Source organism: Lutra lutra, chromosome 3, assembly GCF_902655055.1.
Source record: "Lutra lutra chromosome 3, mLutLut1.2, whole genome shotgun sequence".
In the NCBI taxonomy this organism is placed as follows: domain Eukaryota; kingdom Metazoa; phylum Chordata; class Mammalia; order Carnivora; family Mustelidae; genus Lutra; species Lutra lutra.
In genome coordinates, this window is record NC_062280.1 from 8,145,145 (window position 1) to 8,173,019 (window position 27,875).

General features: G+C 39.1%; 2 protein-coding genes across 6 annotated transcripts in view; one reads left to right on the forward strand and one right to left on the reverse strand.

Moving 5' to 3' along the window:
• Positions 1–16,703, forward strand: part of SLC39A10 (solute carrier family 39 member 10) — a 116,384-nt gene extending 99,681 nt beyond the window's left edge. For all 4 annotated transcript variants that reach the window (XM_047720645.1, XM_047720644.1, XM_047720643.1 and 1 more), the window contains exons 8-10: positions 48–128; positions 7,965–8,155; positions 13,926–16,703. In XM_047720645.1, the coding sequence (XP_047576601.1) occupies positions 48–128; positions 7,965–8,155; positions 13,926–14,084 (431 nt within the window). In that variant the 3' untranslated portion in view covers positions 14,085–16,703. The remainder of the gene's footprint in view (positions 1–47; positions 129–7,964; positions 8,156–13,925) is intronic.
• Positions 16,704–16,716: 13 nt separating this feature from the next.
• DNAH7 (dynein axonemal heavy chain 7) overlaps positions 16,717–27,875 on the reverse strand; it is a 273,847-nt gene continuing 262,688 nt past the window's right edge. For both annotated transcript variants that reach the window (XM_047720641.1, XM_047720640.1), the window contains 4 exons: positions 26,646–26,798; positions 25,100–25,277; positions 21,002–21,105; positions 16,717–17,100 (listed from right to left, as the gene is read on the reverse strand). In XM_047720641.1, the coding sequence (XP_047576597.1) occupies positions 16,894–17,100; positions 21,002–21,105; positions 25,100–25,277; positions 26,646–26,798 (642 nt within the window). In that variant the 3' untranslated portion in view covers positions 16,717–16,893. The remainder of the gene's footprint in view (positions 17,101–21,001; positions 21,106–25,099; positions 25,278–26,645; positions 26,799–27,875) is intronic.

Here is a 27,875-nt window from a genome sequence, read left to right on the forward strand (position 1 = left end):
AAAGCAGAAGTAAACATCACTTGACTTTGTTTCTACGCCCGCCTCAGGAGCAGCTTTCAGTGCCGGACTGACCGGAGGAATCAGCACTTCTATAGCGGTCTTCTGTCATGAGCTGCCACACGAGTTAGGTAATGTATAACCTTTAGAGTGTCACCGGATTTTGTCGAATCTGAGACTTCTTCAGTGATAAATGTGTCTAAATTTGGGAGAGTTTAAACATAAAAGTGGCTGATTGCAGGCATACATGTGATCATTCTCTTATTATATAATATGTGTTATATGTGCCTAAAAATGTACATTGTTTTATATGTATGTATTTTTAACTTACATCAACAGTATTACATTATATCCCATTCTGTTCCTTGCCTTCTGTTTCTGATCATTACGCTTAAAAACTCCAGGTTCTCATGAGTTAATTTACTATGTTGCTTTTACCCAGTACTCAGACTTGTGCGTTTACTACATTTTACATATTTATCACTTAGTACCGGATACACCATGCCTTTAATTTCCTGTCATCACAGATAATGATGCATTTAACATCTGTACACTTGAGTGCTTATAGGCTCTTCTGAGAACATCTTTTGGGCTTCTACCCAGGAACAGAATTGATGGATCTCAGGATATACATGCCAAGAAGTGCCACATTACTGTCCACAATGGCCGTACCAGTACAGTTTCTAACCAGCAGTACCTGAGAGTTCTTGTGTTTCCATATCCCTGCCAGGATTTGATGTTAAGTTCATTAAGTTTTGTCAGTTCGACAGGTGTAAAATGATAGTTTTTTGTTGTTCTGGTTGGCACTTATTCACCTACCAATGATTTTTAAATTTTTTTAGTTTCTCTTCATGTGTATTTTTTTCCTGTAAATTGAAAAACATTAGATGTGAACATGCATTCATCACATAGAAAATGGGCAAGGGATGTGGAGATGACCTTGAGAGAAAAAAAAACTCCATCTTTTGAGAATGCAAGGAATTTTTCATGTATGAAACATCTGTCATTTGACTGTGTTTAACTGTTTTTGGTGGTAGCAGTAGCCTTATTTGCTTACTTTGAATAGAGTTTATATATGTAGTTTGCTTAGAAAATTATTAACTGCTCACAAAAAGCAGAAAAATCTGTTAGTGCTTACTTGGTGCTGATTCTTTAAACCTGATTCCATACTTACCAGCCTTGGGCATGTGGTCTTTCTGTCTTGGTTCATGTCCCATCATCCTTACCCTGACTAAGCCAACATTGCCTTCATTGTCTTTTGCTTGGACAATTTCCATAGTGTTTGTACCTAGTTTCATTCTATTCCAGTCCATCTCATATACCTTATCCTAGATAGAGCTTCTCAGATGTGACTTGCTCACGTAATCAGAATCTTCCAGTTGCTTCCCTTACGTATGGAGTTAGAAGCTGAGATTCCTTCATCCTACTTTAGGTGACCTTCCCTTCTGCCTACCGTGTTAGCCTTACTCACTGTACTCGCTGTTGCATGTTTTCTACTTCACCAAACATGATTCAGCAAATACACTGTAGGTGCCTCAGCCTGTTTCTTTGCTTATACCGTTCTCCTACTTTGGCTCATCCTGCTGCTTGTGTCCCTAGTTAATCATGTTAATAAGTCTTTTTCCCCCTCTCACTGCAGGACTGCCCTCTGGTCCCATGATTGGATTACTTTTTCTTCTAAACTTTGTCACTTACTTTAAGTAGGTCTTGCTTTGGGTACTTAGTATATATCCATTTTAGATGTCCTGTTTCTTAAAATATAGGTTCTTTGGGTACAGATACTGTATCTTAACCCCTTTTCTTAACTGCTTTCCTGTGTTAGTAAGGGCGTGAGCTGCCGGTTGTGACTCCGTAGCAATGGAAATCAGAGCTGTCAGTTTCTATATGTGAGTAACATACTGCTAAGAATTTTAGCCTTCCATTTTCTTTTCGAACTCGCTTAGAACTAGACTTGGGTAGTCCTAGACACACATCCGCAGCATACTGGGAAAACCTTCAACTTCCCTTCCTACCTTCTTCCTGTTCCCTTGGTGGAGTACATCACGCCGCTTCATGGTTACTGACAGCAGAGAGTCTGGAGATTAAGGTGGTTGCCTTTCTACTACTTACTCCTTTTTCTCTCTGTAGTTTCTTGTTGAAAAAGTGACACACAAGGAATGATAGCCCCATGTAAAACACGTGCAGGACAGGTCTTAATGGCTAGGTAAGCCCTGGATCCCCAGAGCCGAGTTCTTGTAAAAGCTGGATTATAGAACTCTGCGTGGGTCAGGACTCCTCAGTGAGATCTTCGACCACAGATCTCTACCTGTTTTACCCCACACACCAGAAGTTGAGATGGTACTATTGCTGTGAGAGGAAACAACAATTTAAAATATATTGAGGAGCACCTGGGTGGCTCAGTCAGTTAAGTATCCAACTCTAGATGCTGGCTCAGGTCACCATCACAGGGTCCTGAGACTGAGCTCTGCGTTGCGCACAGCACCTGCTTGGGATGCGATCTCTCCCTCTCCTTCGCTTTCTTCTCCAGCTTGTGTCCATGCTTGTGCTCTCTCCAAATAAGTAAATAAATAAAAATGAAACTTTTTTTTAAAAGATTTTATTTATTTATTTGACAGAGAGATCACAAGTAGGCAGAGAGTCAGGTAGAGAGAGAGGGGGAAGCAGGCTCTCCGCTCAGCAGGGTTGCTGAGGCAGATGCGGGGCTCGATCCCAGGACCCTGAGACCATGACCCGAGCCAAGGGCAGCGGCTTAATCCACTGAGCCACCCAGGCGCCCCAGATAAAACTTTTTAAAGTATATTGAACTTCACCAGCAGGAAAGAAGTGAGACCCTAAGAAAATGTGCATTTCCCCCCGATACTTAGTGCTAAATCCACATCAACTCCATATTCTAGCTGCCGAAGCTTGTAGGGAAGAAAGAGCACAGCTCTGGAGGTGACAGAAGATGCTTTGGACTTTGTATCCATCAAGGTAGGAAGTAGTCTACTGACCATAACCAGAGGAAGTGTTCGAAGAAAGAGATTATACAGCCTTTTTTTTTTTTTTTTTTTTTTTTTGCCTTTAAGGCACAGTAATAGGCACTTCGGTAAAATAGGCCTGGATGAATGTCCTACCCTGATTATCCACTCTTACTTGGAGAGGAAGGGAAACTGGAGAGAGAAGTATAGAAACATCTTCCTCAAACTTCCAAGCAAGGGAAAGGTGATTCCCCTTGAAGATGAGATAGAAGCATGGCAGGTGGATAGAGGAGATGCCTTCTCCCTGGTGGTTAAGGTATTGGCAAAGCAGTATGATACGTCACATTCCAGGATAATTGATTTGATCTAAAACCTCTTTGGCCCTAGTTAAATTTTTTAATTATGAATTCTTCAAACCATTCTGAGATTTTTATACTGAAGTCATCATACCCTAAGGGGTAAAATGTGTTTAAATTACATTTTAATGCATTAAAAACTGACCGTTAGTAATTCCAAGTTTTATTGTTCCTTTTCTGGACAGATCGCTGTTTCTCTAATGGTGTACCAGGTGAGGGTTTGCTTTTGTTTAGGAATGCGGTAGGAAAATTTGTAGTTTTAAGCCTTAGAATGATATACAGTTCAGGGGAATTCACTCTAAGAGGGGTGTAGAAATTGAAACCATCTGAGAAAATAGAAAACCTTGGTCTCTCATTGCATGTTTGTTCCTGGACTGTGGTAATGGATGAAATTGTCTGAATTATTATTATTCTTTCTTCCATTTTTGCTAAACTTGTGTAGCTAAATTTAAGTAAGTTACAATATTACTCTGTTGTATTTTCTCTGCTTTCTCCCCACTCTTTCAGTAAAGAACTGTATCATCATGTGAATAATTTATAGGAAAACTTGTATAAAAACATATAAAGGGGAAATGAGATTGGGGATAATCCAGAACTCTCTTCTTGACATTAAGTAATGTGTTCTAATTTAAAGGAGGTAACACTTTGATAAATGAATTTATCCATATTATTCAGACTCAGCTCAGAAAGGCTGTGGTGCTATCCATTTTTTTTTTTCCTTTCCTCTTGTATATTTAAGGGGTAAATAGAATTTCAAAATAAGATTTTCATAATGTGCTAAATTGTCCAGGGAAAACTGAACATTCACTATGTAGATTTATACATGTGTATACTTGTATTATTTAAGGCAAAAATAAAGAATTTTAAAATACATACTTGTTTTTAAAAATCTTAATAGTTGATGTTAGCAGATGTTAACGTAATTATAGCACTGGATCACATTAACGGCTTTGACAGGTATACCTCATTCATTGTGCTAATGATACCCTTTGTCAGCAGAAAGGAAAGGATACTGATTTATCAAAAGATGAATAGATTTGCTTGGTGTAAATCCCAACTGTATTCCTTTGATCTCTTTTTCAAATGTTTGTACAGATTCTTACTGAGAAAGGTAGAGAAAAAGGGAGAAAAATATGCAGATACCTTTGAGAAATTGTCATCTAAGATGAGAGTAGGACAGAGATAGAGTTTAAATGAAATAATTCATCTTATGCAAGATCATTCTACAGAGATCACTTACGCTGCTATATATTGGCAGTGAATAATTGGAAATTGAAATTTTTTAAAAGTAGTTGTATAATAACACCAAAAAACATGAAATGCTCTGCTTTAAATCTTAACAAAATATAGATAGAGTCTGTATGCTGGAAATGACAGATCAGCACAAAAGAAATCAAAGGAGATTTAAGTATGAAGAGAGTGTAACAGGATTGGAATAGAAGACTCAATATCTTTTCAGATGCTAATTTTCCCTATATTTTAAGTGCATTCCCAATCAGAGTACCAGTAGGCTTTTTCGGAGCTTTTTCAAAATTTTACAGGGAAAGGGAAAGGAACTTGGATAGCCAGAAGAATTTTGGAAAAGGACAGCAGAATTGACTTTAAGACTTGCTATAAAGCCACAGTAATTGAAACAATTTATATTGGTGAAAAAATAGACACATAAATCAGTGGAACAAAGTAGAGTTCTCACATATATGGCAACTTAATTTCAACAAGGTGCAAAGGAAGTTCCATGTCGAAAGGATAATTTTTCCAGCAAATGTTGCTGCAGTAATTGGATATGTAGTGGGGGAAAAAAAAGCCCAAAAAACCAAAAACCCCTCACAGTAGGCACAGATTATCTAAAAATAGATCACTGATTTTTTTTTTTAAGATTTTTTTTTTTTTTTTTTTTTTTGTCAGAGAGAGAGAGAGGGAGAGAGAGCAAGCACAGGCAGACAGAATGGGAGGCAGAGGCAGAGGGAGAAGCAGGCTCCCTGATGAGCAAGGAGCCCGATGTGGGACTCGATTCCAGGACGCTGGGATCATGACCTGAGCCGAGGGCAGCTGCCCAACCAACTGAGCCACCCAGGCCTCCCAAGATCACTGATTTAAATAAACAAAAGTTGTTTGTTTGTTTTTTTTTCGAGAGAAGGTGTGTGCATGCGCGGGGACGAGGAGAGGGACAGAGGGAGAAAGAGAAGCCCAAGTAGGCTCTAGGCTCTGCGCACCTGATCTCATGACCCTGAGATCATGACCCCAGCCTAAATCAAGAGTCTGTCACTTTAACCAACTGAGCTACCCAGGTGCCCCATTAATAAAAATTTTAAAATACAGGTTTTCCCTACTATCCAGAAGTAGTGTTCCTATTAAAACCTTTTGTAAGCTACAATGGCTTAAAGCTAAGAAACACTATTAATGCAGAAGTTCTTGAGCATTCCTGGACCCCGAGAAACCTCTCTTAGGCTTTCGATACCTTAGGATAGATCTTGCTGGTAGATGCACAAGCGAGGGATAAAGCACTGGTCACCTAGTTCAGAGCTATGGACGCTTGCTTGATGCTGAGATGCTGAGTCTGTTTCCCCAGGGAGGGGCTGGGTGCCGTCAGTCTTTCTGCTCGGGGTACATGCTGCACGGGCTCACTGCAAAACAAAGGCGAGGTTCCCATTCTGCCTTTTTTTGTAAAAGTGAAAATCCTCCTCAGATTTTTTTGTTGTTAGGGAAAACGGGTACTAATGTAGGTCTTTAACAAAAGTGAGGTGGCTGTAATGTGAACCGTGGCAAAGTGGGGGTTACCTCTGTAAGACGCACAGAAGAAGACATAAGAGAAAGTCTGTTATTGGATTAGGCAAGTTATTCTTAGACACAGCACCAAAAGCATGATCCGTTAAGGAAAAAAGTAATAAAATTGGACTTCATAAAGATTAAAAACTCTACACAAAAGAAACCTTTATTAAAGGAATGAAAAGACAAGGTGTAAGGTCTGTGGAGAAATATTTGAAAAATATTCTGAAAGACCAAAGACTTTTAGGAAAAGATGTAAAGAGCGTCGTATTAGATGGAAACTGGAGAATGGCAAACTAGAAGCCATTGATAGAGAATCTCCTAGCATAGCACTAATTTTTCTGTTCACGCCTTCCTGTTAGAAATTAGAACCTTGTAACCATAAGAATTAAAAAGGAAAAGATCATGTACTGTTTGTTAGTCATATAAGATTAAGATCCCTTTTTTTTAAAGGCTTGTTTATGTGTGTATGTGTAAGTGACCTCTGCGCCCAGTATGGGGCTCAAACTAGATCAAGGGTCACGTGCTCTCCCAGCCGGGCCGGCCAGGTGCCCCGAAGATGGCTTCTTAAGGGAAAGAAATACCGCCGTATTCTACATAATACCTTGCACTGCTAAGTGTTCAGTGATTGATTGGATGTTTGCACATTTAATAACTAAAAAGTTTGTTATAATTAGTTGAAATTGATTTTGGCCCTTTAGCTTTAAGACTATTATTTCTGGCAGTATTTATTTTTCTAGTAAAGTTTCTGAGCAGTATTTAACCCTTTTAACATTTTTTAAGATTTTTATTTATTTGAGAGAGAGATTGAGGGAACGAAGTGGGAGGAGGGGCAAAGGGAGGCAGACACCCCACTGAGCAGGGAGCGCCATGCAGGACCCGATCCCAGGACCCTGAGGTCATGACCTGAGCTGAAGGCAGACGTTTAACTGAATGAGCCACCCAGGCGCCCCTTAACCCATTTTCCCCTAGTGGTCCAGCTATAGACACATGAGTGACAAAGTCTCTAATTTTACATGTTTAGAATTAAGTTTTAATTTTTTTCTCTGGAAAAAATAAAACATAAATGTGAACAGCATACATATTCAAAGAGTCTGTTACTTCTGTTTTTCTTAGGCCGTTTCCCTTTGGAAATACGGCAGAGATCAGAGGAGAGAGCTTTAATTGTAGCTCACAGAAAAAGCAGTGACCAAGTTCTTTTTTTCTGTCATGTTTCTGCTTTTTTAAAAAAACATTTTACTTTTCACATTCTACAGAAAATTGGCCTTTTTGGTGTATGGTTCTTTGAGTTTTAACATGTATGTGACTTTCTGTAACAGTCACCACGGCCAGCAGGTGCAGAACAATTCCATCATCCCAACAGTCCCTTCACGCAGTCCCTTTGTGGTCACACCCCATTCCCAGCCCGCTTCAGGCAACCTTGGCATTCTCTGTCTTACACGGAATCATACATACCTTTCCGACTGTCTTTGAGCATCGAGCCTGAGACTTTCACTCAAATTTTGCATGTATTAGGTTTAATTTAATAAGTAAATTTTTATAATAAAGCATCAGTTATTTTTTTTTTTAAGATTTTATTTGTTTATTTGACAGAGAGAGATCACAAGTAGACAGAGAGGCAGGCAGAGAGAGAGAGAGAGAGGGAAGCAGGCTCCCCGCTGAGCAGAGAGCCCGATGCGGGACTCGATCCCAGGACCCCGAGATCATGACCTGAGCTGAAGGCAGCGGCTTAACCCACTGAGCCACCCAGGCACCCTAAAGCATCAGTTATTAAAGGCGTATCTTTTAATATCAGTTCTTAATTTTGGTTTCTTTTTTTTTTTTCCCCCCTAAATTTGTGCATAAAATCCTGTGGTTATAAAACTCTCACATTGTGTCTTTACTGTAGGTGATTTTGCAGTTCTTCTGAAAGCGGGCATGACTGTGAAGCAGGCCATCGTCTACAACCTCCTCTCCGCCATGATGGCTTACGTAGGCATGCTGATAGGCACGGCCGTCGGCCAGTACGCCAATAACATCACACTTTGGATCTTCGCAGTCACTGCAGGCATGTTCCTCTACGTAGCCTTGGTGGATATGGTAAGATATTTTAAATTTTTTTGTTAATACTAAACCTGTAAATAGAGTGCACCTTCCAAAAATGGAGGAAATCTCTGGACATATTTGAAAGACTATTTAAAAAAAATATGTACCCCATTTAAAAACATGATATCCTAAATAGCTTATTAGAGAAAGAAAATTAAGTGGGAGGATTTCTTTGGAAATCAAGTTGAGATGCTGAGAATTTTGGACCAAAGGATATTACTATTCAAAGTAATCCAGTATTTAGAGATAATTATTATACTATGAAGATTTTGTAATGTTAGGGTATAAATATTTTGTGGTTGTTAATAAATCATTCTTTGAGCTTGTTTTATAGCAAACAGGAAATACTACACCTCTTATGTAAGCCAGTCTTCTGCAGAAAATGGTGTATATTCCTAGGGATTTATGCAATTTCCCCTATTTCTAACTTTAAAGTTAACAAATCTAAACAATAGCAACTAGTTTTATTTTAATTTTACCTTAGTGTCTTAACTATGTTAGGCAGTATATTTGCAGAACTAGTAACTTGATTACTTTTTGTTTTTATTTTTTGATTTTTTAAAATTATTTTTATTAATATAAATGTATTATTAGCCCCAGGGGTACAAGTCTGTGAATCGCCAGGTTTACACACTTCACAGCACTCACCATAGCCCATACCCTCCCCAGTGTCCATAACCCAGTCACCCTCTCCCTACCCTCTTCCCCCCAGCAACCCTCAGTTTGTTTTGTGAGATTAAGAGTCTCTTATGGTTTGTGTTACTTTTTGTTTTTAACTTAGATATTATGTTCACTTTCCTTCTGGTAAGATTTGTTAGATAGTGTCACTTCAAAACTTTGTAACCTAAAATTTTTTTTTTTTTTTAAAGATTTTATTTATTTATTTGACAGAGAGAGATCACAAGTAGATGGAGAGGCAGGCAGAGAGAGAGAGAGGGAAGCAAACTCCCCGCTGAGCAGAGAGCCCGATGCGGGGCTCGATCCCAGGACTCTGAGATCATGACCTGAGCCGAAGGCAGCGGCTCAACCCACTGAGCCACCCAGGCACCCCTGTAACCTAAATTTTTAATCACAGGATTATTGCCTATTTATAATAGTTTAGAAAATATCAACAAAAAAATAGCTATTTACATTCTGTGCCTAGAGTTTGCCATTTCCTTGTTTTTTTCTTGGACTCTAACACCTCATTTCCTGTCCCCATGCTCAGCTGATGACCTTCCTATTTCATGGAAAATACTGAAGCCATCAAGACAGCCTTCCACAGGTTGCCATCCCTGTTTCTGCTCCCCTCCTGTATCTCTCTGTGAACAGTGAAGAAATCTGTTTCTCGCTGAGGCCAGCTCCTTAAAGCCGTGCCCTGGCACTTGTCCCCTTTCACTAACTCCCTGAAATTCTCCCCTTTCTCTCTGTTGTTGTTCATTTTTCCCTCTCTGCTGGATCATGTCTAAACCTCCTGTACTTCTCACAAAGGTAGGAGAGAGGGAGTTTCTTTAACTCCAGTTCCCATTTTAGTTCTCAGCCACCATTTTCCTTCTGGTATTGCAGATTACCCTTTCTTATTTTCTCGTTCTCCTCTTTCTTGAGTCTGGCCTCATCTGGTATTCTCCCCGACCGCTGTCCCAGATTGCTTTGGCCACATCTACTACTGACCACAGCATCCTTGAGTCCATGGTCACGTACCCTGTCCGGCTTCATTCACTTGTCCTAACGGCCGCATTTGGCGGGGGCTCAGTCTCTTCTCTTTGAAATGCTTTCTTGTCAGTTGGCCTCTATGCCACCACCGTTTCCTGGCTTAACCACCTTTCTGGCCTTTCCGTTTGTTTTCTGGTTCTCTTCTCCTTGACCTATAAATGTTGGTGAAAGCCCTCTAGGTAATCTCATTTAGTCTCATGACTTTAAGTATTTAATGGCTGGTAATTCCTACATTTACATCTTTAGCCCAGACCTTTCCTTTAACTCCAGGTCAGTCTATCCACCAGCTTCCCTGAGTGTCTGAGAGGAATTGCAGGCACATCTGTTCAGAGCCTAGTTCTTGAGATGGCCAGCCTTCACTCACTGGACCCCCAACTCCTGTAGGAGTCTCTGTCTTACAGATGATGATTCCGTTCTTCCAGTTGCTCAGATAAAAGCCCTGATGATAATTCTTTGTCTCGGTTCTCCCTGTTACCTACCGCTCCCCCAACCTCTGACTAATCCTAAGCCCCGGGGGAGGGCTCCACCTCCCAGCCACCTCTTCGGCCACCATCTTCTTCGGTTTAACCTTCTCCCCGCTTCTATTGTTGCCCGATCCATGACGGCTTCTGAGTCAACAATCATGTCACTCAGGTGCTTCAGACTCTTCAGTGGCTCCTTGTGAATTTCCTCCTCCTCCCTTTAGCCCTCCCTAATGTGTCTCTTCTCCTCATCTTCTTCCCCTTTCCCCCAGGAGGCACACACTGCCTCAGGGGCCTGGCTCTTGCTGGTCACTAAATGTGGACTATTTGGCCTGCAGAAGCTCTACTGACTAGCTCCCTCACTCCTTACGAGGCTTCCCAACTTCTACCCCAACATTTTACATCTTCTATCCCTACTTCACTTTTCTTTTTCTCCTTTGCACTTGTATTTTGATCTGTTAATAACACACTAAACATTTTACTTATTTACTGAGCTCACTGTGTGCCCCACATGGATGTCAGTTCTGGGAGGACAAACTTCTTTTTGGTTGTATTTCATTTACTACTATAGAAGTAGTTCACAGTTAGTTGAATGAAAAATAAATGAGCTAATTCTGAAAAGAACAAGGTAATTTTTACAGTAAGGATTAGTAGTCTAATGAAGAAGAAAAGTAGCCATTAATTAGAATTCTTTTGATAATGGGTTACGCTAGAGTAGTGCACCATGTCTGTGGAACTATGGGGAGAGGCTGGCTAAAAAATAGGGGGAAATTAGGGAAATTTTTCTGGAACAAGATATCTGAGCTGAGTCTTAAAACCTGTAGAAGAGTTTATTAGGAGCAAGAGGAAAGGGCATAGGAGAAAGCAGAGTAATGAGTAACATCATTCCTTAACCAGTCAGTCGACTCCAAGAACTATGTTCTGATATTCTGAGAAAGTAACCCAACATGACTACTGCTAAGAACACAAACAAGCAAACAAAAGTAAAACTGTATTTAAGTGTTTTTAAGTAGCATTTATAAGGGGCGCCTGGGTGGCTCAGTTGATTTAGTGTCTGCCTTCGGCTCAGGTCATGATTCCAGGGTCCTGGGATCGAGCCCCACATCCACTCTCTGCTCAGCAGGGAGCCTGCTTCTCCCTCTCCCTCTGCCTGCCTCTGCTTACTTGTGATCTCTATCTCTCTGTCAAATAAATAACTAAAATCTTTAAAAAACAAAAAACAAAAAAAGTAGCATTTATAATGTTATAATTACATTGGAAATATCCTAAATGTCCAAGAAGAAAAACTACCTACATATATTTTAGGATTTTAATGACACTGAGATTATTTTTTCTCATGTTAAATGGAAAAAAATGGATTAAAAAATTACATCCATAGTTATTAGGTAGATGTAGGCCAGATCATGACAGTGACACAAAACATAGTGCTATAAAAAATGAGAATTTATCTTGTAAATTTTGAGGCACCATTACAGGGTTTAAGCAACGATGACATGATTGTATTTTCATTTTAGAAAGACTACTTTGACTATAGAGAGGAGGTGTTTATTCACTTACAGTCAGTCATGCCATAGCAACAGCACCAGAAGTTCTAGTCTAGAACTAGAAGTTCTAGTCTAGAGACCAGAGGTCTCTTTAGGAAGTGCAGTTGGAAGTATCCACTGGTTTTAGGGGCTTTGCACGGCAGCTGTCATCCCCCAGCGTGGAAGCGCTCTTGCGTTTTCACAGATACGGCCGTACTGTTGGGTACAGCTGGCTCCGCCGTGGTTATGATCAGCAAATCCGGGTGTGGGCATTGGGGATGGAACTGAATGGGGGAAGGCATAGCGCCTCTTGTGGCTGGTGTGTGCACATATCCAGAGGGGATGCTTCTGTGAGACATCCAGTGGTATTTATGCTTCAGTGGTAAGGAAAGCCAGATTTAACAGTTTTTGTCATAATGAAAACTTGAGAAAAGGACAAAAGATAAACCAGTCTTCGTACTAATAGAACCACAGGTGGGAAGTTGCCTGGTTTAGTTCTGATCCATTAACCCAGAGGTTGGCAGACTTTCTGTAATGGGACAGAGAGTACATATGTAGGCTTTGTAGCCCGTGTAGTCTCTACCGCAGTTAATCAGCTCTGCTGTTTGCAGTGGTTTCTGTCACAAGTACTTAACTCTGCTCAAAAAGGACAGTAGCCTCCATTAGCCGTTATTTACTATGGCCATAGACTTCTGAACAAAATTGATGACCAGCATGAAGTGGTGGAATTAAATAAGACCCTCAGGGAATTGTTAAATATACTGTAGCAATGTCAGAATATGGTAGTTGGATTAACTGTACTCATTATTTAGTAATGAGCAATAGCATTTTTTCCTATGCAGCCATTATGTTAGACTTTCCCCCTCTGAACCACGAAAAGCACCAAGATACTGTTTGGAGGAGAGCTTAGTGTCTGAAAGAGTAGCATATCTGTGTCCTCTTTCTGATGGTGTCATTGCACACTTGAAAAGCAAAACACAGAAAACAAGAAAATGAAACGTGAAGTAGCATTTCTTTTTTTTTTTTTTTTTAAAGATTTTATTTATTTATTTGACAGAGAGAGATCACAAGTAGACAGAGAGGCAGGCAGAGAGAGAGAGGAGGAAGCAGGCTCCCCGCTGAGCAGAGAGCCCGATGCGGGACTCGATCCCAGGACCCTGAGATCATGACCTGAGCCGAAGGCAGCGGCTTAACCCACTGAGCCACCCAGGCGCCCCTGAAGTAGCATTTCTGTCACAATTTTGATTAGATGTGGATGGAAAGACTTGATGCTTATAATAATGGACATGCATTTCTTTAACAAATCTTATTTACTTAAATAAAGACTTAGGTTTTATACTTTGAACTTTGCATTATTCTTAAATGTAATAGTATATGCTTATGCTTTAGAAATCGAACTATGAACTTCAATGAACTGTGTGCCTTTAAAGGTACTGGAAACATTCAGGTTTTTGAAATTGTATCATGATTAGGAGAAACAGAGGACCCTGTGAAGGCCACGGGCTCCACTTGGTCGTAGTCCTGATGAATAGCTTCGAGAGACTATTTTCTCTATTATTGCAAGGAAAATAACGGCTTACGGGCAGAGAGATAACGAGTTAGGAATTGTCTGTAAATGTCTGTCCTTGCTCTCACATGCAGCTGAATATGAGAATTTAAAACGGAAAGAGTAAAGAAGTGGAAAATCTTGAATTAGGTATCCCCCCCCCCCCCAAAAGAATCTTATGTTTTCAGTGACTTTAAGTCAGTAAATGTGGTGATCTTTCCTGGAGAGTTTATTGGCAATAATAAATGGTCTTATACTTTAGCATAAAGCAAATGGCAAGATCAGTGGACAGTAACTTTAGAAAACGGCCAACGCGCATATTTGCATTTGTTCAGGGTTTAGGAGGGAACAGATTTAGTACTTACTTCATAGTTAGAGCTTAAACTTCATCAATGTTTGGCTGAAGTATGTATTATGGTTAGCATTATGTTTAATAGAATAATTTGTAGTTATGCTTTATTCATTTAAGTAGAAGAATGTAAACAAGTTAAGCAGAGAATTATACAGAATTGCTTGTAAGTACCTGGGTTTTGTTTTTGCAGCTTCCAGAAATGTTGCATGGTGATGGTGACAATGAAGAACATGGCTTTTGTCCCGTGGGGCAATTCATTCTTCAGAATTTAGGGTTGCTGTTTGGATTTGCCATTATGCTGGTGATCGCCCTCTATGAAGACAAAATTGTGTTTGACCTCCAGTTTTAACCATTCCCAGTAATCACTGTGGATTACGAGAATGTTTCCGTGCAGCTTTGCATCTGTCCCTAGTACTGTATGCACATTGCTCAAAGAAAAGTCAGTGGCTTGCACTACTTCCAAGTTCCATAGATTTGAGCCTAACCACAAAAGACTGGTGCTCAGTACTGCTTTTCCCTGTGTGAAGGGGTCTTTTAAAAATATAAAGCTTGTGATAAAGAGAGGAGAAAATGGGACTCCATGAACCAATGTTGACATAGGTTTGATTAAGACTTTTAAAAAAATAATCATATAAAACACTAAAGTAGTCTCTTTGGTAGTAGAAACTTCTGTGGCTATGCAGAAATAGAAATTGAACCAAAAATCACTTAAACTTTAAAAATATTTTAAATGGACTTCGGGCAGACTTTTCTTTGTGCTAAAAATGAATTGTAGTGTCCTTTAATTCAGTTACATATATACATAAGGTAATGGGGATCAACTTGATACAATTTTGAAACTGCGTAAAGTAGGCTGTAGGAACTAGAGGAGAGCTCAGGCTGTGTTAGAGTATGAATTTAGCATTGGGAAAAGCCCTTATTCTTGAATCTAGAGTTACTATTTTTGTATATATTGCCATAGTGTTTAAACTTGCAGCCTAAACTACTGAACTTTGTGATTGTATGTTTGTGTGAGCTTCGGTTTAATGAAAGATTCATAACGGTTCTTTGTATTAATATTATACTTGGTGTTTGGGTGTTTTTTTCTTTCAAACTTCAGTTTTGTTTTTGTTTTGGGATTTTTGGTGGGGGTAGGGAGTTGGAGCATGTGGTAATTTTTTTTTTTTTTTCGTTAAAAGTGTAACCCTCTAGAAAATACCAGAAAAAAAGAAGAACCCAAACATGGTTGAAATATGCAGCTTTCCTATTCTAACAGTACTAACCAGTTACTGGGGAAGTTTAAGTTCTAAATGTACGCATTGCTTTACCAGTTTGGTTTGGGAACCTAGAGCACATGCTGCGATTGGCAGGAAGGTAAGGCAGAAAACCCAAGTCACCACGTCCATAATCTCTGCATGTCGATGGAAGTGGCTCTGACGATAATCTCCGCTGATGGCACGGGCTGTCGTGATACCACGCGACTTGGAAGATACGCTTAAGTAACACAGCTGAAATCACTTGATCGTTCTGTGCCAAGATACGCTGTCGGTGCCTGATAGGGACTTGTCTCACTTAGAGGTGCCCTGTTCTAGCATAATCGAGCGATTTGTGAGAAGTGCAAGCCATGTTTATCCTGAATTTTGACCTATAATTTGTAGCACTAGTCATACTGCATGTAGCTTTCTGTTTACATCTTGTACCGCACGGTCTCCATTTATGCCCAGTAAACTGTGTTTGAACTGTGTGCAGGCAGCTTTGTTTTAATCGCTTGGCTACCAATGCAGCTGATTTAAAAATCTTACTGTTCAAATATTTAAGAGCCAAACTCCTTCCATTCCATTTAAAGTGTTTGCATTTAGCCCTCCTTCTCTCCTCAGCTCCTTTCCTCTTAGTGAACCTACAAAAATAAAACTTGGAGAGCTGCACATGTACCTGGGTAGCAAGAGTCTTGCCAGTGTTTCTCCTTTGTGCTGTAAGCAAGGACGCTTAGGTGTGCTTTTCTGAATTTATGCCTGAATTTGAAAAATTATTTCTGGCTTTCTCTATGGCCTCCTGTAATAAGTAGGAGTTTTTTACCTAGAATATTTTCAGCGTTGGGCAATGAATGAGCACAGCCCTCATCTCACTGCTTGGCCCTTCAAGCACCCCCGCTACAAGGTGCTGATATTTGATTTAGTACTGCCAACTTCAAGTGATTAAAATATCTTGCTTTCTGAACCAAGATATATTTCTAGTTCCTTTTTGCATTTTTATACCCAAGGAGGATTCTGCATTCCAGCATTAAATCTGCTTAATTTTAAAACTTTTATGAAAAGCAACAGTGGGAATATATCCCCAGTCTTACAGGTCTGGTTTAAAGCAAGCAAGTTCTGCTGAAGTATATAAAGTTTTATATTCTCTAAAAAATGGTATTCTCTTCATCTGCTAGATTTTTTTAACCTATTAAGAGGGCTGTAACGGTTGCTGCTAGTATTTTGTTAGGGTTCCACCAGTATTTAGTTTCCACATCGTTCTAGTGTATAGTTTCAAGTCTTACTAGACAATCTGAATTCCACAACATTTCTGTTTGGCTCCAACATTCCATTTAGCTTGACCAGTCTGATTTAATGTGTGTTTGTTGGAGGTCATTCATGTTACTTGTACAATGCTGTCACTGTGTGACATCCATATGAATTTTGGTGTATATCACATTGCATTCAATCAGCTGTGATTATGCGTAGAAATACTATAGTAACTAGATGCAGTGTGAATTTTTTCCATTAACTACGTCAGTGGCTTAAATATGATTATGGTCCTGCAAGGTGATACTTGCTAAAATATCTAAACTTTTTTTTGTTGTAACTGAATCATTTTTTAAAAATTTATAAAGCTGGAAATGATCCAATGCTGTTTTTTTTTTTCATTGTCAACAGTGGTGTGTCATTTTATGTATGTTCCTGATGCTTATGGAACTCTCCCAAAATAAAGTTATTCAAAAAGAGCAAATACACCGGTGTGTTTTCTTTAGTCTTTATTTCAGAACATTCCTTACACTGAAGTAGGAGGCATTTTAAAAATACAGGCTGCATTTGCACATAAATTTATAATTAAGTACAGCTTTAAGTGAAATCTACATAAACCAAATTGTTTATATTTTCTTCCTAACCATCTAACAAGAAATAGGAACAGGTGTCTTCGAATTATGAATTAAGCTGACATAATAGTGCCACACCCCGTCCAATCCAGTGCTCCACGGGTCGGTCAGAGGGAAGAGTCATGGCAATAACAAAGTTCGTAGAATGGCCAGTGGTGGATAAGGTTCCTCTCCGCTCACTTGTCTTGTACAGTGGAGCAACATAACTTGGTCGTTCTGGTATCTCTACCTTTTTACAGGGCTTTAGCCACATCTGGAAGAAAGTGCATAAAAGTGCTTTTGAGTCAAGGGTATGATACTTACATTTGAACCTAATAGGGGATTTCAGTTCTGTGTCTGCAAATTTCTGTGGCCCAAACAGATCTTATTTTTGTTAGCAGTACTGCCATTGTTCAAAACATTTAATTTGTAATCATTTTTTTAAATTAAAGTATGATTAACTGCTGTTGTATTAGTTTCAGGTGTACAACATAATGATTCAACAATCCTCTCCCTCCCTCAGTGCTCATCAAGTAAGTACAGTCCCCAGAGGTCACCAGATAGTTCTTAGAGTCTTACGCAGTGTTCCCTGTGTCGTACTTTCCATCTCTGTGCTCATTTATTGCATAATAGAAGTTCGTACATCTTAATCCCCTTTATTTCATCCACACTCCCCTCGACCTCCCGCTTCCCCTCCAACAACCACCAGTTTGCTCTCTGTATTTAAGAGTCGGGGTTTTTTTGTTTGTCTCTTTCCTTGTTCACTTAAGATTCCATATGAGTGGAACCATGCGGTATTTGTCTTTCTCTGACGTATTTCACTTACCATTATATCCTCTAGGTCCATCCATGTTGTAAATGGTAAGATCTCATTCTTTTTTATGGCTGAAAATACTGTATAATATTACGTATATACACTGATCTACATCTACATGTAATATTTTATATATAGCCACAGCTTTACCCACTCGTCTTCTGATAGCCTCTTTATGCTTCCATATCTTGACTCTTCTGTTTTCGTTTATCTTTGAGTAAATACCCAGTAATGGAATTACTGGATCATATGGTATTTCTAACTCTTTGAGGAACCTCCATACTGTTTTCCATAGTGGGTGCCCCAGTTTGCATTTCCACCAGCAGTACGCCAGGGTTCCTTTTTCTCCGCTTCTCTTTTTGATGCTAGCAGTTCTGACAGGTGTCAGGTGGTACCTCATCGTGGCTTTTTCATTTGCAGTTCCCCGGTGATTAGTGATGAGGAGCATCTTTTCATGTTTCTGTTGACCATCTCTAGGTGGTCTTTGGAAAACTATCTATTCAGGTCCTCTGTCCATTTTATTTATTTATTTATTTATTTTGCTCTTGAATTATATGTTCTTTATGTACTTTGGCTATTAACCCCTTATTGGATAGAATCATTGCAAATGTCTTCCCCCATTCAGTAGGTTGCCTTTTTCTTTTGTTGATGGTTTCCTTCACTATACAAAAGCTTCTTATTTTAATGGAGTCCCAATAGCTTATTTTTGTTTCCCCTGCCTTAGGTGACCTGTCTAGAAAAATGTTGTTAAAACCAGTGCTGAGGAGATTACTGCCTATGTTTTTTTCTAGGCATTTTATGGTTTCAGGTCCCATATTTTGGCCTTTAATTCATTTTGAATTTATTTTTGTGTATGGTTTTAAAAAATGGTCCAGTTTCATTCTTTTGCATGTAGCTGTCCAGTTTTCCCAGCACCATTTGTCAAAGAGGCTGTCTTTTCCCCATTGTGTGTTCTTGCCTCCTTTGTTGTAGATTAATTAGTCATAGAAGTGTGGGGTTATTTCTGCATTGATCTTTTTTGTGTGCCAGTACCATACTGTTTTGATTGGGTGAGTTTCAATCTGAAATTGTGAGGTCTTCAGCTTCTTTTTTCTCAAGATTGCTTTGGCTATTCGGGTGTTTTATTTTTCCCATACAAATTTTGGAATTCTAATTTTGTGAACAATGCTGTTGGTATTCTGATAGGGATTGCATAAAATCTGGAGATTGCTTTGGGTAGTGTGGACATTTTAACTATAATTCTTCCAACCCATGAGCATGGGATGTCTTTGCATTCGTGTTGTTTCCAATTTCTTCATCAGTATAGGTCTTTCACTTCCTTGGGTAAGTTTATTCCTAGGCATTTTGCTCAAAACTTTTTTTTTAGTGTTCTCAGAACTATTTTCGGAGCCAACTAAATGAGAAAAAAATAATTATTTTCACCTGTCAAGAAACATGTTATCTATGTATTCTTTACCTAGTCACCGTACTTACCTGGGGAGGACTTCTGACTGTTTACATCAACAACCACAAAATCATACATGCTTTCAAAGGGAACCACCACCACTGATAATCATGTCACCATATTAATTTAATACAGACCAATCAAAAAAATCTAAAAGGATTTTGTCAGTGATTCTAGAACTTGGATCACTCCCCATTTTAGGTGGCTATTTTAAAGGGGCTAGTACACACATCGTGCTGTTTCAAACCTAGTTGCATTCCTTTATTCCTATAATATACCCACTTTATTTTTAGGAAGTCATTAGCCAAGTTCCTAAAATATTAAGCACTGTTAAGCCTAACCAACCTAACCAATCTCAAAAGAATGTGGGGCAGGTTGGTCTCTGAAGCATAAAGAACAAACTACGGTCATAATGAGGAAATAGTGTTTTGTTTTAAAATCTAATTCGATTCCTTTTTCTCTTATAAAGTGGAATCCTTGAGCGGATGTTGACTTGACAGCCCACTGTTCAGACCCCTCTTTCAGGTTTCTCAGGTCTTAAATAAATTGTATGAAGGAGTTAATAGTGATGTTAGTGTATGCTTCTCCCACATTATTGCGGAATCCATAAAGCTGTTTTTGGATGTAATTAAATATGAGGACTCAACACTACTTAATGAGTGTATTTCATCTTGGTCAAAAACACATTTTCTTAATGAGAATTTTTCTCACTAAGTGACATGTATGAGAATCATCCACTTACAAATACCTTTGTATTCATTGTGAACTACCTTAAAAGAGCTTCCAGGTCAACTCTTGAAACTTACCCTGTGACTCTGAATTTGGGTCGCCTGTTTAAAACCCTCTGTCCATACACAGTATCTTAGCGTATAGGTCAGGTTTCTGGGAATAGCTCGTCCGTCACTGTACCTGTTAGGATTTTTGCCCGTCTGAGCTGCTCCCAGTGTCCCAGAAACAATACATGTAAATGCACAGCCTGTATTTTATCGCACCATTCCAGACAGGCCTTTCCAAGTGTATGAAAATTTGTCTAGTCGTTTTCTCATGATTCAGTAACAGATGGAAACAATATCTTCCATAGCTTAGTTGGCTCATACTGCAGATTGGTTCCTAGCAAACACGTTTTTATGGGGTTGGCTTTCATATAGTTATCTTTTAGTCTCTAAGTATCATTTTTAGGTCAAAGTATATGTAAGAAATTATATATGCATATGTGGATGCATGTATATAGTCAGTCCTCATTCTTTCTGGATTCTGTATTTGCAAATCTGCTTATCACTAACATTTATTCATCATCCTAGAACCAGTACTCTGTTGTACGATCATTCACAAGCATACTCAGAACCTCAAAAAATGTGAGTCACCAAACAAGTACTTTTCCAGCTGAGGTTGAACCTGGTGACACTCCGTTTTTCTATTTCACCTTGGTAAATGGAAAAGGAGTTTTTTGCATTTTGTTGTTGTTAGTGATTTCCTTGTTTAAAATGGCCCTAAATGTAGTGCTCAGGTGCTCCCTAGTGTTCCTGAGTGCAAGAAGATTGGGATGGGCCTCAGGAAGAAAATACTGTAAGGTTCATCCAGGCATAAGTTACAGTGCTGTTTTCTCTGAGTTCAATGTTAATAAATCAAAAGTATATATTAAATATGGCATTTTTAAAGAGAGACAAAACAAGTTATGTCTTGATTGGTTAACAAAAATGTGACCAGAGGAGCGTAGAAACTTAACCTTGTGTTTCTCCTAGGAGCTGTGGTTCAGCATTCACTAATTCTGTGCTGGCGGGAACTTAATAAAACATAATTATCATGATGAGAATGTCTGTATGTGGTGTGTGTGTGTGTGTGTGTGTGTGTGTGTGCGCGCGTGTGTGCATATAAAATAGTGTCCCCCACCCCCATATTAGTATATCAAATACTAACCACAGGCACTGTGTCATAAAGAATTTTGGGATGTGATTCTGCAAGTTTCTTGGTCTTTCTACTCCAGGAAGCTCCATCCAGAAATAATCCATGAATGAAAACCCCTAAATATAAAAGAAGCAGGTTAATACAACTGTTTAAATATATATATTGATTAAGTTCTGAATCTAAAATTCCTCTGAAGTGCCCTGCAGATGGTATGGTACCAGGTCAGCAGCCCAAGGCTTGTTCTAAAGTAAAAGCAGTATTCTGAATGCTTTGTCTTAACATCCAGATTCTAAGAATATCTATACTCTTCCTAGTTAACTCAATAGTAAGATTAGATGTGGAAGATAAAAGAAATTTTAAATTAGTCTATGGGAAATTCTCAGTCTGGGTGAACAGTACCAGATTTATGTTTTTAGTTGGCCAATGGTGGTAATGTGGGAGGCCATGAAGTCTGCAGGAAAAATTCCTAATGTAGTTGTAGGGATTCAGTGGCTTCGAGGCAGCATGTGAAGAAAATACGCTTGTGCACATCTCTAATATCATGAAAGTGATTTCTCTCTCCCTCGTTTAGAATTTATCCTCACTCCCAGATCTCTTCTTAGTCTGTATGAGAGAACACACGGGTGACCTCCTTCCAGAACGTCATTCATAGACTAACCACTGAAGAACACAAACTAGGAAATCCCTGAAACTCCAGTCACTTCTCTGTCCTTTTGTGTAAAGTTTCACAAATTGAATCTAGGTGTACGTACGTGAAAACGTTCATTGTAATGGTTGCACAGATGTGAAGGGAAGCAATGTGGAACTTAGACCTAGGTCTCAGTTCCTAATTTTCTGTGTGACCTTGAGCAAGTCATTTAACTCTGGGTATATTTGGTCCTCTGAGAACAACTGGAAAACATTCGCAGAACAGTAATGCCTACTTTCTGCCTTGTAGAGTCATTACGGTCAAATCAGCTAATACTAGTGAAAGTGCTTTGTAAGGTAGTATATGGAGGTCCGCTTGGGCCATCCCGTCCAATGGGACTTTCTGTAATGAAAGAAACAATCAATATCTGTGCTTTGCAGTGTGGTAGCCATTGGCTATTAAGACCTGAAACATGGCTAGTGTGATTGAGGGACTTTAATTACAGCTTAATTTTAAAAGCCGCATGTGGCTAATCCAGTGACGAATGTTGACTGGGGAGGAAGACTTCCTCCTCTCTCAGTTTCAACTGATAGAAAGAACAGTGGGAGTAAAATACCAGTTTTATTAACTGGCAAAGGACTTGTCCAGTAACTTTTCAACTATTATTCTGGTAAAGCTAAATTGCAAAATGCACCTTAAGCCTGGAACGATGTTGGGGATAGATCTGCCTGAGAGAGAGTTTGGTCAGTAGCCACATCCTACATACTAATCACTCCAGCCCTATCTAAGGCCTACAGGGCAGCCACAGTAATGGATAGGAATAGGAAAATAGAAGACTACAGACAGGTCCAAGAGAGCCATTTAATACCCTGCCCCACTGACTTGTAAGCATAGCCCACTAAATCTCTGGTTTTAACTAGTTAGATGGTCTATTCTCCACTTGGGGAAGAAAGATAATGTCAGAAAAAGTAAACAGTTCATTTCAACACCTAACAAAAGTGGCAATAAGGATAAATTTTCCTCCAACCCAGCAACAATTTTACAGGAAATGTGATGGAGATATACAAACACGGTTTTCTATCTCCTGGTCAGTACGGCCATAGGGAAGATACAAGATCTAAAAGGATCTGAAAGGATAAATAGATATTGATTGGGTCCTGGTTCAGAGCTGCTCCTACTCTGGGCCACAGCCTTTGCCATCTGGGAGATGTGGTTGACATACAGTGTCAGCTGCAGCTTCTTCAGCTCCTCTCCATTTTCTGCCTCCTGCTGTATAATGCCCGTCACTGGGGACTCTGAGTCCCCCATTAGTACTAATAATTCTGATAAGAGGAATCTTAGAAAGTACAGCTACAATGTGTGATTCCAAATTTACATGGATTTACAGTGGCATTGTGGCCACATCACGAGTCACTTTAAGAGTGACCTTTTTCATTAAGTTCAATTTAATCCTAGGTAAGTAAGGCTGACTTCTTTGTGAGCCCCAGAACCCAGAAACAGGCACACACTAAAGTGTGTATGAAAGATACCAGCTGATGGAATGGTAGAGAGAAACTCTGGGGGAGAAAACACACCGGTTCTTCCCAGGTGTGATCTGGGTTCCTCCCATGAGGGTCCCATGAGAAAGCTGTTCTTTGGGAAAAGCTCATTGCTCCAAATCATTCCATGGAATCTCATTTTCCTTTGGGCAATTAGCTAAGTTGGAAGGAAAAAATAGGAATGACAAAAAGGCTATATTGTGGGTATCTGTGTTTATTGGTGAAAACGTGTGTGTGTGTGTGTGTGTGTGTGTGTACTACGCAATAAAATTCACAATTTACTATCTATCAGCAGTAATTCACGAATTACTGTCTATCAGCTATTATAAATCAGACCTTGGCTGATACTTCAACATTCAGTGAAATGGTTCCTTTAATTCATGGCTACGCTTCACTGCATGATCTTAGAGCACTGACTGGTCCTTACTGATCCTGAAGCTGTACTTTATATCTGCCCCACTGTTTTCCAGATAATTTTGGATTTTGATACATTTAGATCTTGAATAAGAACAGTTGTGGGTTAAATTAGTAAATCACTGTAAAAAGAGATACCAATGACCTTGTACCATGTCTAAGTTCAGTGTATAATGATTGGCAATTCAGTAGTTTTATCTTCAATATTAACTAGTTCATAAACTTCAGGCAATGCGTTGAGTAATTGTGTTTTTTAGCTGAGTTCAAAAAAACTTGTAACTCTGAGGGACATCTATGCTAACTTGCCTTCAATTGAAATGTCATTTTCCCTGCCTTTTATCATAATGATATGAGGAGAATTTAGAAAAAAAAAATCTTGCATCTGAATTAAATACTTTAGAGTCAACCATAGGTTCTTCAAGAAACTTTCCTTGAGAAAGGTGATAATGTTTTCAGACTTGTACTTCCACAAAAATACTCAGCAGGCCTTTGAGAAAGCAGCTAGTGAAGCATAAGAGCCAGATGGCGTGGGTTTTGGTCAACTCTGCCTATTGCTGGCCGAGACACCTTGGGCAAGTTAGTTAACTCTCCGGAGCCTTTGTTTCCACCTGTGTGTAATGGGGGTGTTCTGGACCCAACAGTGATACAGAGCAACTCCATGCCCCTCCTCTGATTCCTTTTTACCCAACTTAGTTGGAACCAAATTATTTATCCTTCTTAGTATATTGCTTATCTATCTACATTTTGACTTTTATTAGGACAGGGGAACTTAAACATCTATTTTATTGATCTCTCTAAGAGCATGTGTTACAGTGAGCTGTACAGAGAATGTATTATTTTAAGGCTGATATAATGGAAGGAACAATAAACAACACCTTAGCAGAAGGTTCTTACATGCCCTTCGGGTATTCAACAATAGGCCCCTTCTGAGTGTGTTAGGAATAAAAATAAAAGAAAAGAGCAACTGTCCCAGGATTAAGTCCTTGGAAACTCCAGTATTCAGAGGAGGAAAAGCTAGCAAAGAAGCATGAATGTGTCCGGTGAGAGAATCAGGAGAAACCCAGGGAGAAGGATGTCTTTAGAAGGAGAGTGGTGTCAACGGATGAGAACTATGAGTTTAAGATGAAGACTGAATTCATGGGATTTGCCAATAAGGAGGTCATTACTAACTCTGTTTATTACTAACATCAGTTTATTGGAGAGGATGAGAGGTAGATGGGAACTAGGAAGTGAGAGCCTGGAGAGGGCATGTAAAGACAATTCTTTGAAGAAATTTGCTATAAAAGGGAGAGAGACATGGGACAGTTGCTGAGGGTATGTGGATATTAAGATGGCTGGAATTCTTTGTTGATTTGTTTTTAAGGTGATAGACTGTAAAAGTATAGTGCATGTTGATAACAATTTCTTTTCCTCAACTATTTGAGAGTAACATACATGATGATTAAAATTCTGACAGTTGAGCAAAGTAAGCAAGAACGTTGTCTGTTCTGTACCTCGATGGAAGGCGACTCACTCTGCCGGCGCACTTACCGTCTTCCGGGGCGTGCTTGTACTCCTTGTCCTCCATCACCTCATAGTCAAACCCGAGAAGGTCAATGGGGATGGTGTATTTCCTGGCATAGTTCTGCTGGGCACCAGTCAGGAAGGCTTGCGTGAAGAAGAAGCCGGAGAGCCAAAAGACTGGAGGCGGGCCAACCTCGTACCACTGCTGTGATGACAAAGCACACATGTCATGAGGTTGGAGCCTTTCAACTTTGAATACAACAACAGCTTAATAAAATTCACCCCAGCACTCCCCCTGTTATGCTTTAGGTAGACTCATAAGTGAGCCAACATGTTCAGGGAAAAAACTTGACACTGTCGAGGTTTTAAAAAGCTACTTATTCAGTGTATGTTCTGACTTCCGTTTAATATCCATTGCCTCACCTGGGATATCACAATGTGGGTTAATGCAGAAGTGAATGTCTCTGTATGTGCCTAGTGATTCCTTCCAAAAAGCTCCACACAATGATGAATATCTGATATACATTGTTGCACAATATATCATGTTCCATAGTTGACTAGATCCCTATAACATCTGATAATATTTTTCCCATTTTTTTCTCTCTCATCATTGCTGTCCAGTAGAATATTCCTTTGGAAGTTTTCCCACCTACTTTACCAAAATACAATGAAATCCAACATATGGAAACACGGTATTATACAAAGAACTTACTAAAGAAACCATAGTGAGAGCTTAAGATATTATAAATATCAAAGATACCCAAATAATTCTGTTCATATCATACTTTAAGAAGCTAATTGACTACTGATTTTAAATAGAAAATTATAGAAGTCAAAAGAATTTGAAGAACTTTTCCCTGTTAGAGTCCAAGGTAGAGCCTTCATTGTTCAAGAATAATCTTATTTCTTTAGTATCAACTCTAGTAATAACAAGAAGGCCTGTGTTATTCAAGGGAAGTTGAGTCATTTTATCCCTGCAGAAATTTTCTCACAGGCAGTTTTGATGCATTATGAAAAGTATGTAGGAAATTAATACTTTTAATGAATATAATTAATAACATAGTTAAGCACCAGTATTGCCGGATAATTAGGAGACAGGTTTCTGCACACTCAACATTTCCAAGACAATTCGCCATGGAGATTATTACCATGTTGGGCTGAACCAGCAGTCTACTGACTTCATGATCTGGAAGAATGCTGGACAAGGAAAAGATAATGCTTCTTGCTAGTAGCTCGCCTGGCTTTCTAAGGTGCTCCGCTCTAGGAATCTAATTTGATGCTTAGTATTTAATGTAAAAAATCAACATAGCCAGTTGTTTTCTCTCTTCAAGCATCACTGACTTGAGTGTGTTGTTTACTAAATATGAACACCTGTTCTAAAGAAGCTTTCAGAGATTTTGTTTCCCATATTCATATTTTGACAGTTCAGTGTAACAGTTACGTACATTATATGCAATACTGAGTAGTGGTCATTGCTGCCTGGGATGCACAGGAAAAACTAGAGAGTAATGTCACGTTAGGCATCCTGATGAAAATGAAATGAAACCATATATGATAGTTTAGCTGAACTCACTTGCAAGAATTTCAGTCTTGAAAGGAAGTCATTCACATAGCTCCCAAGTGGTTTAAGGCTTGGGTATGATTTACCCATCCACATGCCTGGAATTTTGACATTCAGAATGCTGCTAACCACTTCTTCAAGATCTGTAGACATCACCACAAGCCCCTGAAACATTTGGTTAACATGATAATACTGATTTTGGACAATCCTCTCTTAAATACCTTTTTCATAATTATCCTTTGTTTAAACTTGTGATGAAAGGGGTGCCTGGGTGGCTCAGTGGGTTAAAACCTCTGCCTTTGGCTCGGGTCCTGATCCCAGGGTTCTGGGATCGAGCCCCGCATCGGGCTCTCTGCTTGGTAGGGAGCGTGCTTCCCCTCCTCTCTCTCCTGTCTCTCTGCCTAGTTGTGATCACTGTCTGTCAAATAAATAAATAAAATCTTTAAACTTGTGATGAAAGCTGAGTCATGCAGGAAAAAAGAAAAGATACATTCTTTTGCTGACAGTAAGTCATGGAGTCATTGAACTATTCCTTACAAAATATTGACAATTTTACTTTTAATCAAATTTTTGTGGAAAATTTTCTTACTGGGGTATAATTGACATGTAACATGGTAGAGTTGACCCCTGAACAAATGGATTTGAACTGTATGGGTCCATGTAGATTTTTTTCAATAAATACATTGAAAAAAAAATTTTTTTTTGAGTTTGTACCTATTTGAAGAAACTCACAGATGAACCAAGTAACCTGGAAATAATGAAAGATTTCAGAGAATGGTATTGTAAGAATACAGTACATTATACATGTTATGTGTTGACTGTTTATGTTATGGACAAGGCTTCCAGTCATCAGTTGGCTATTAGTTAAGTTTTTGAGAGGTCAGGAGTTATATGTGGATTTTTGGCTACAAGGGGGTCAGCAACCCTAACCCCCATGTTGTTAAAGCCTCAACTGTATTAGTTTCATATATACAATATGATGGTTTAGTATTTGGTTATATTGAAAAATGGTCACAATAGTCTGGGTAACATCTGTCACCGTACATAGTTACAGTATTATTTCTTGTGATGAGAACTTTTAAGATTCACTCACAAAAACTTTTGAATTTGCAACACAGTATTATTAACTATAGTCATTAGGCTATAATTGCACTCCCATGGCTTTTATTTTATAACTAAAACTTTGTGCCTTTTGACTTCCTTCAGCCTTTTGCCCACCCTGGAAAAATCTTAATACTTAGC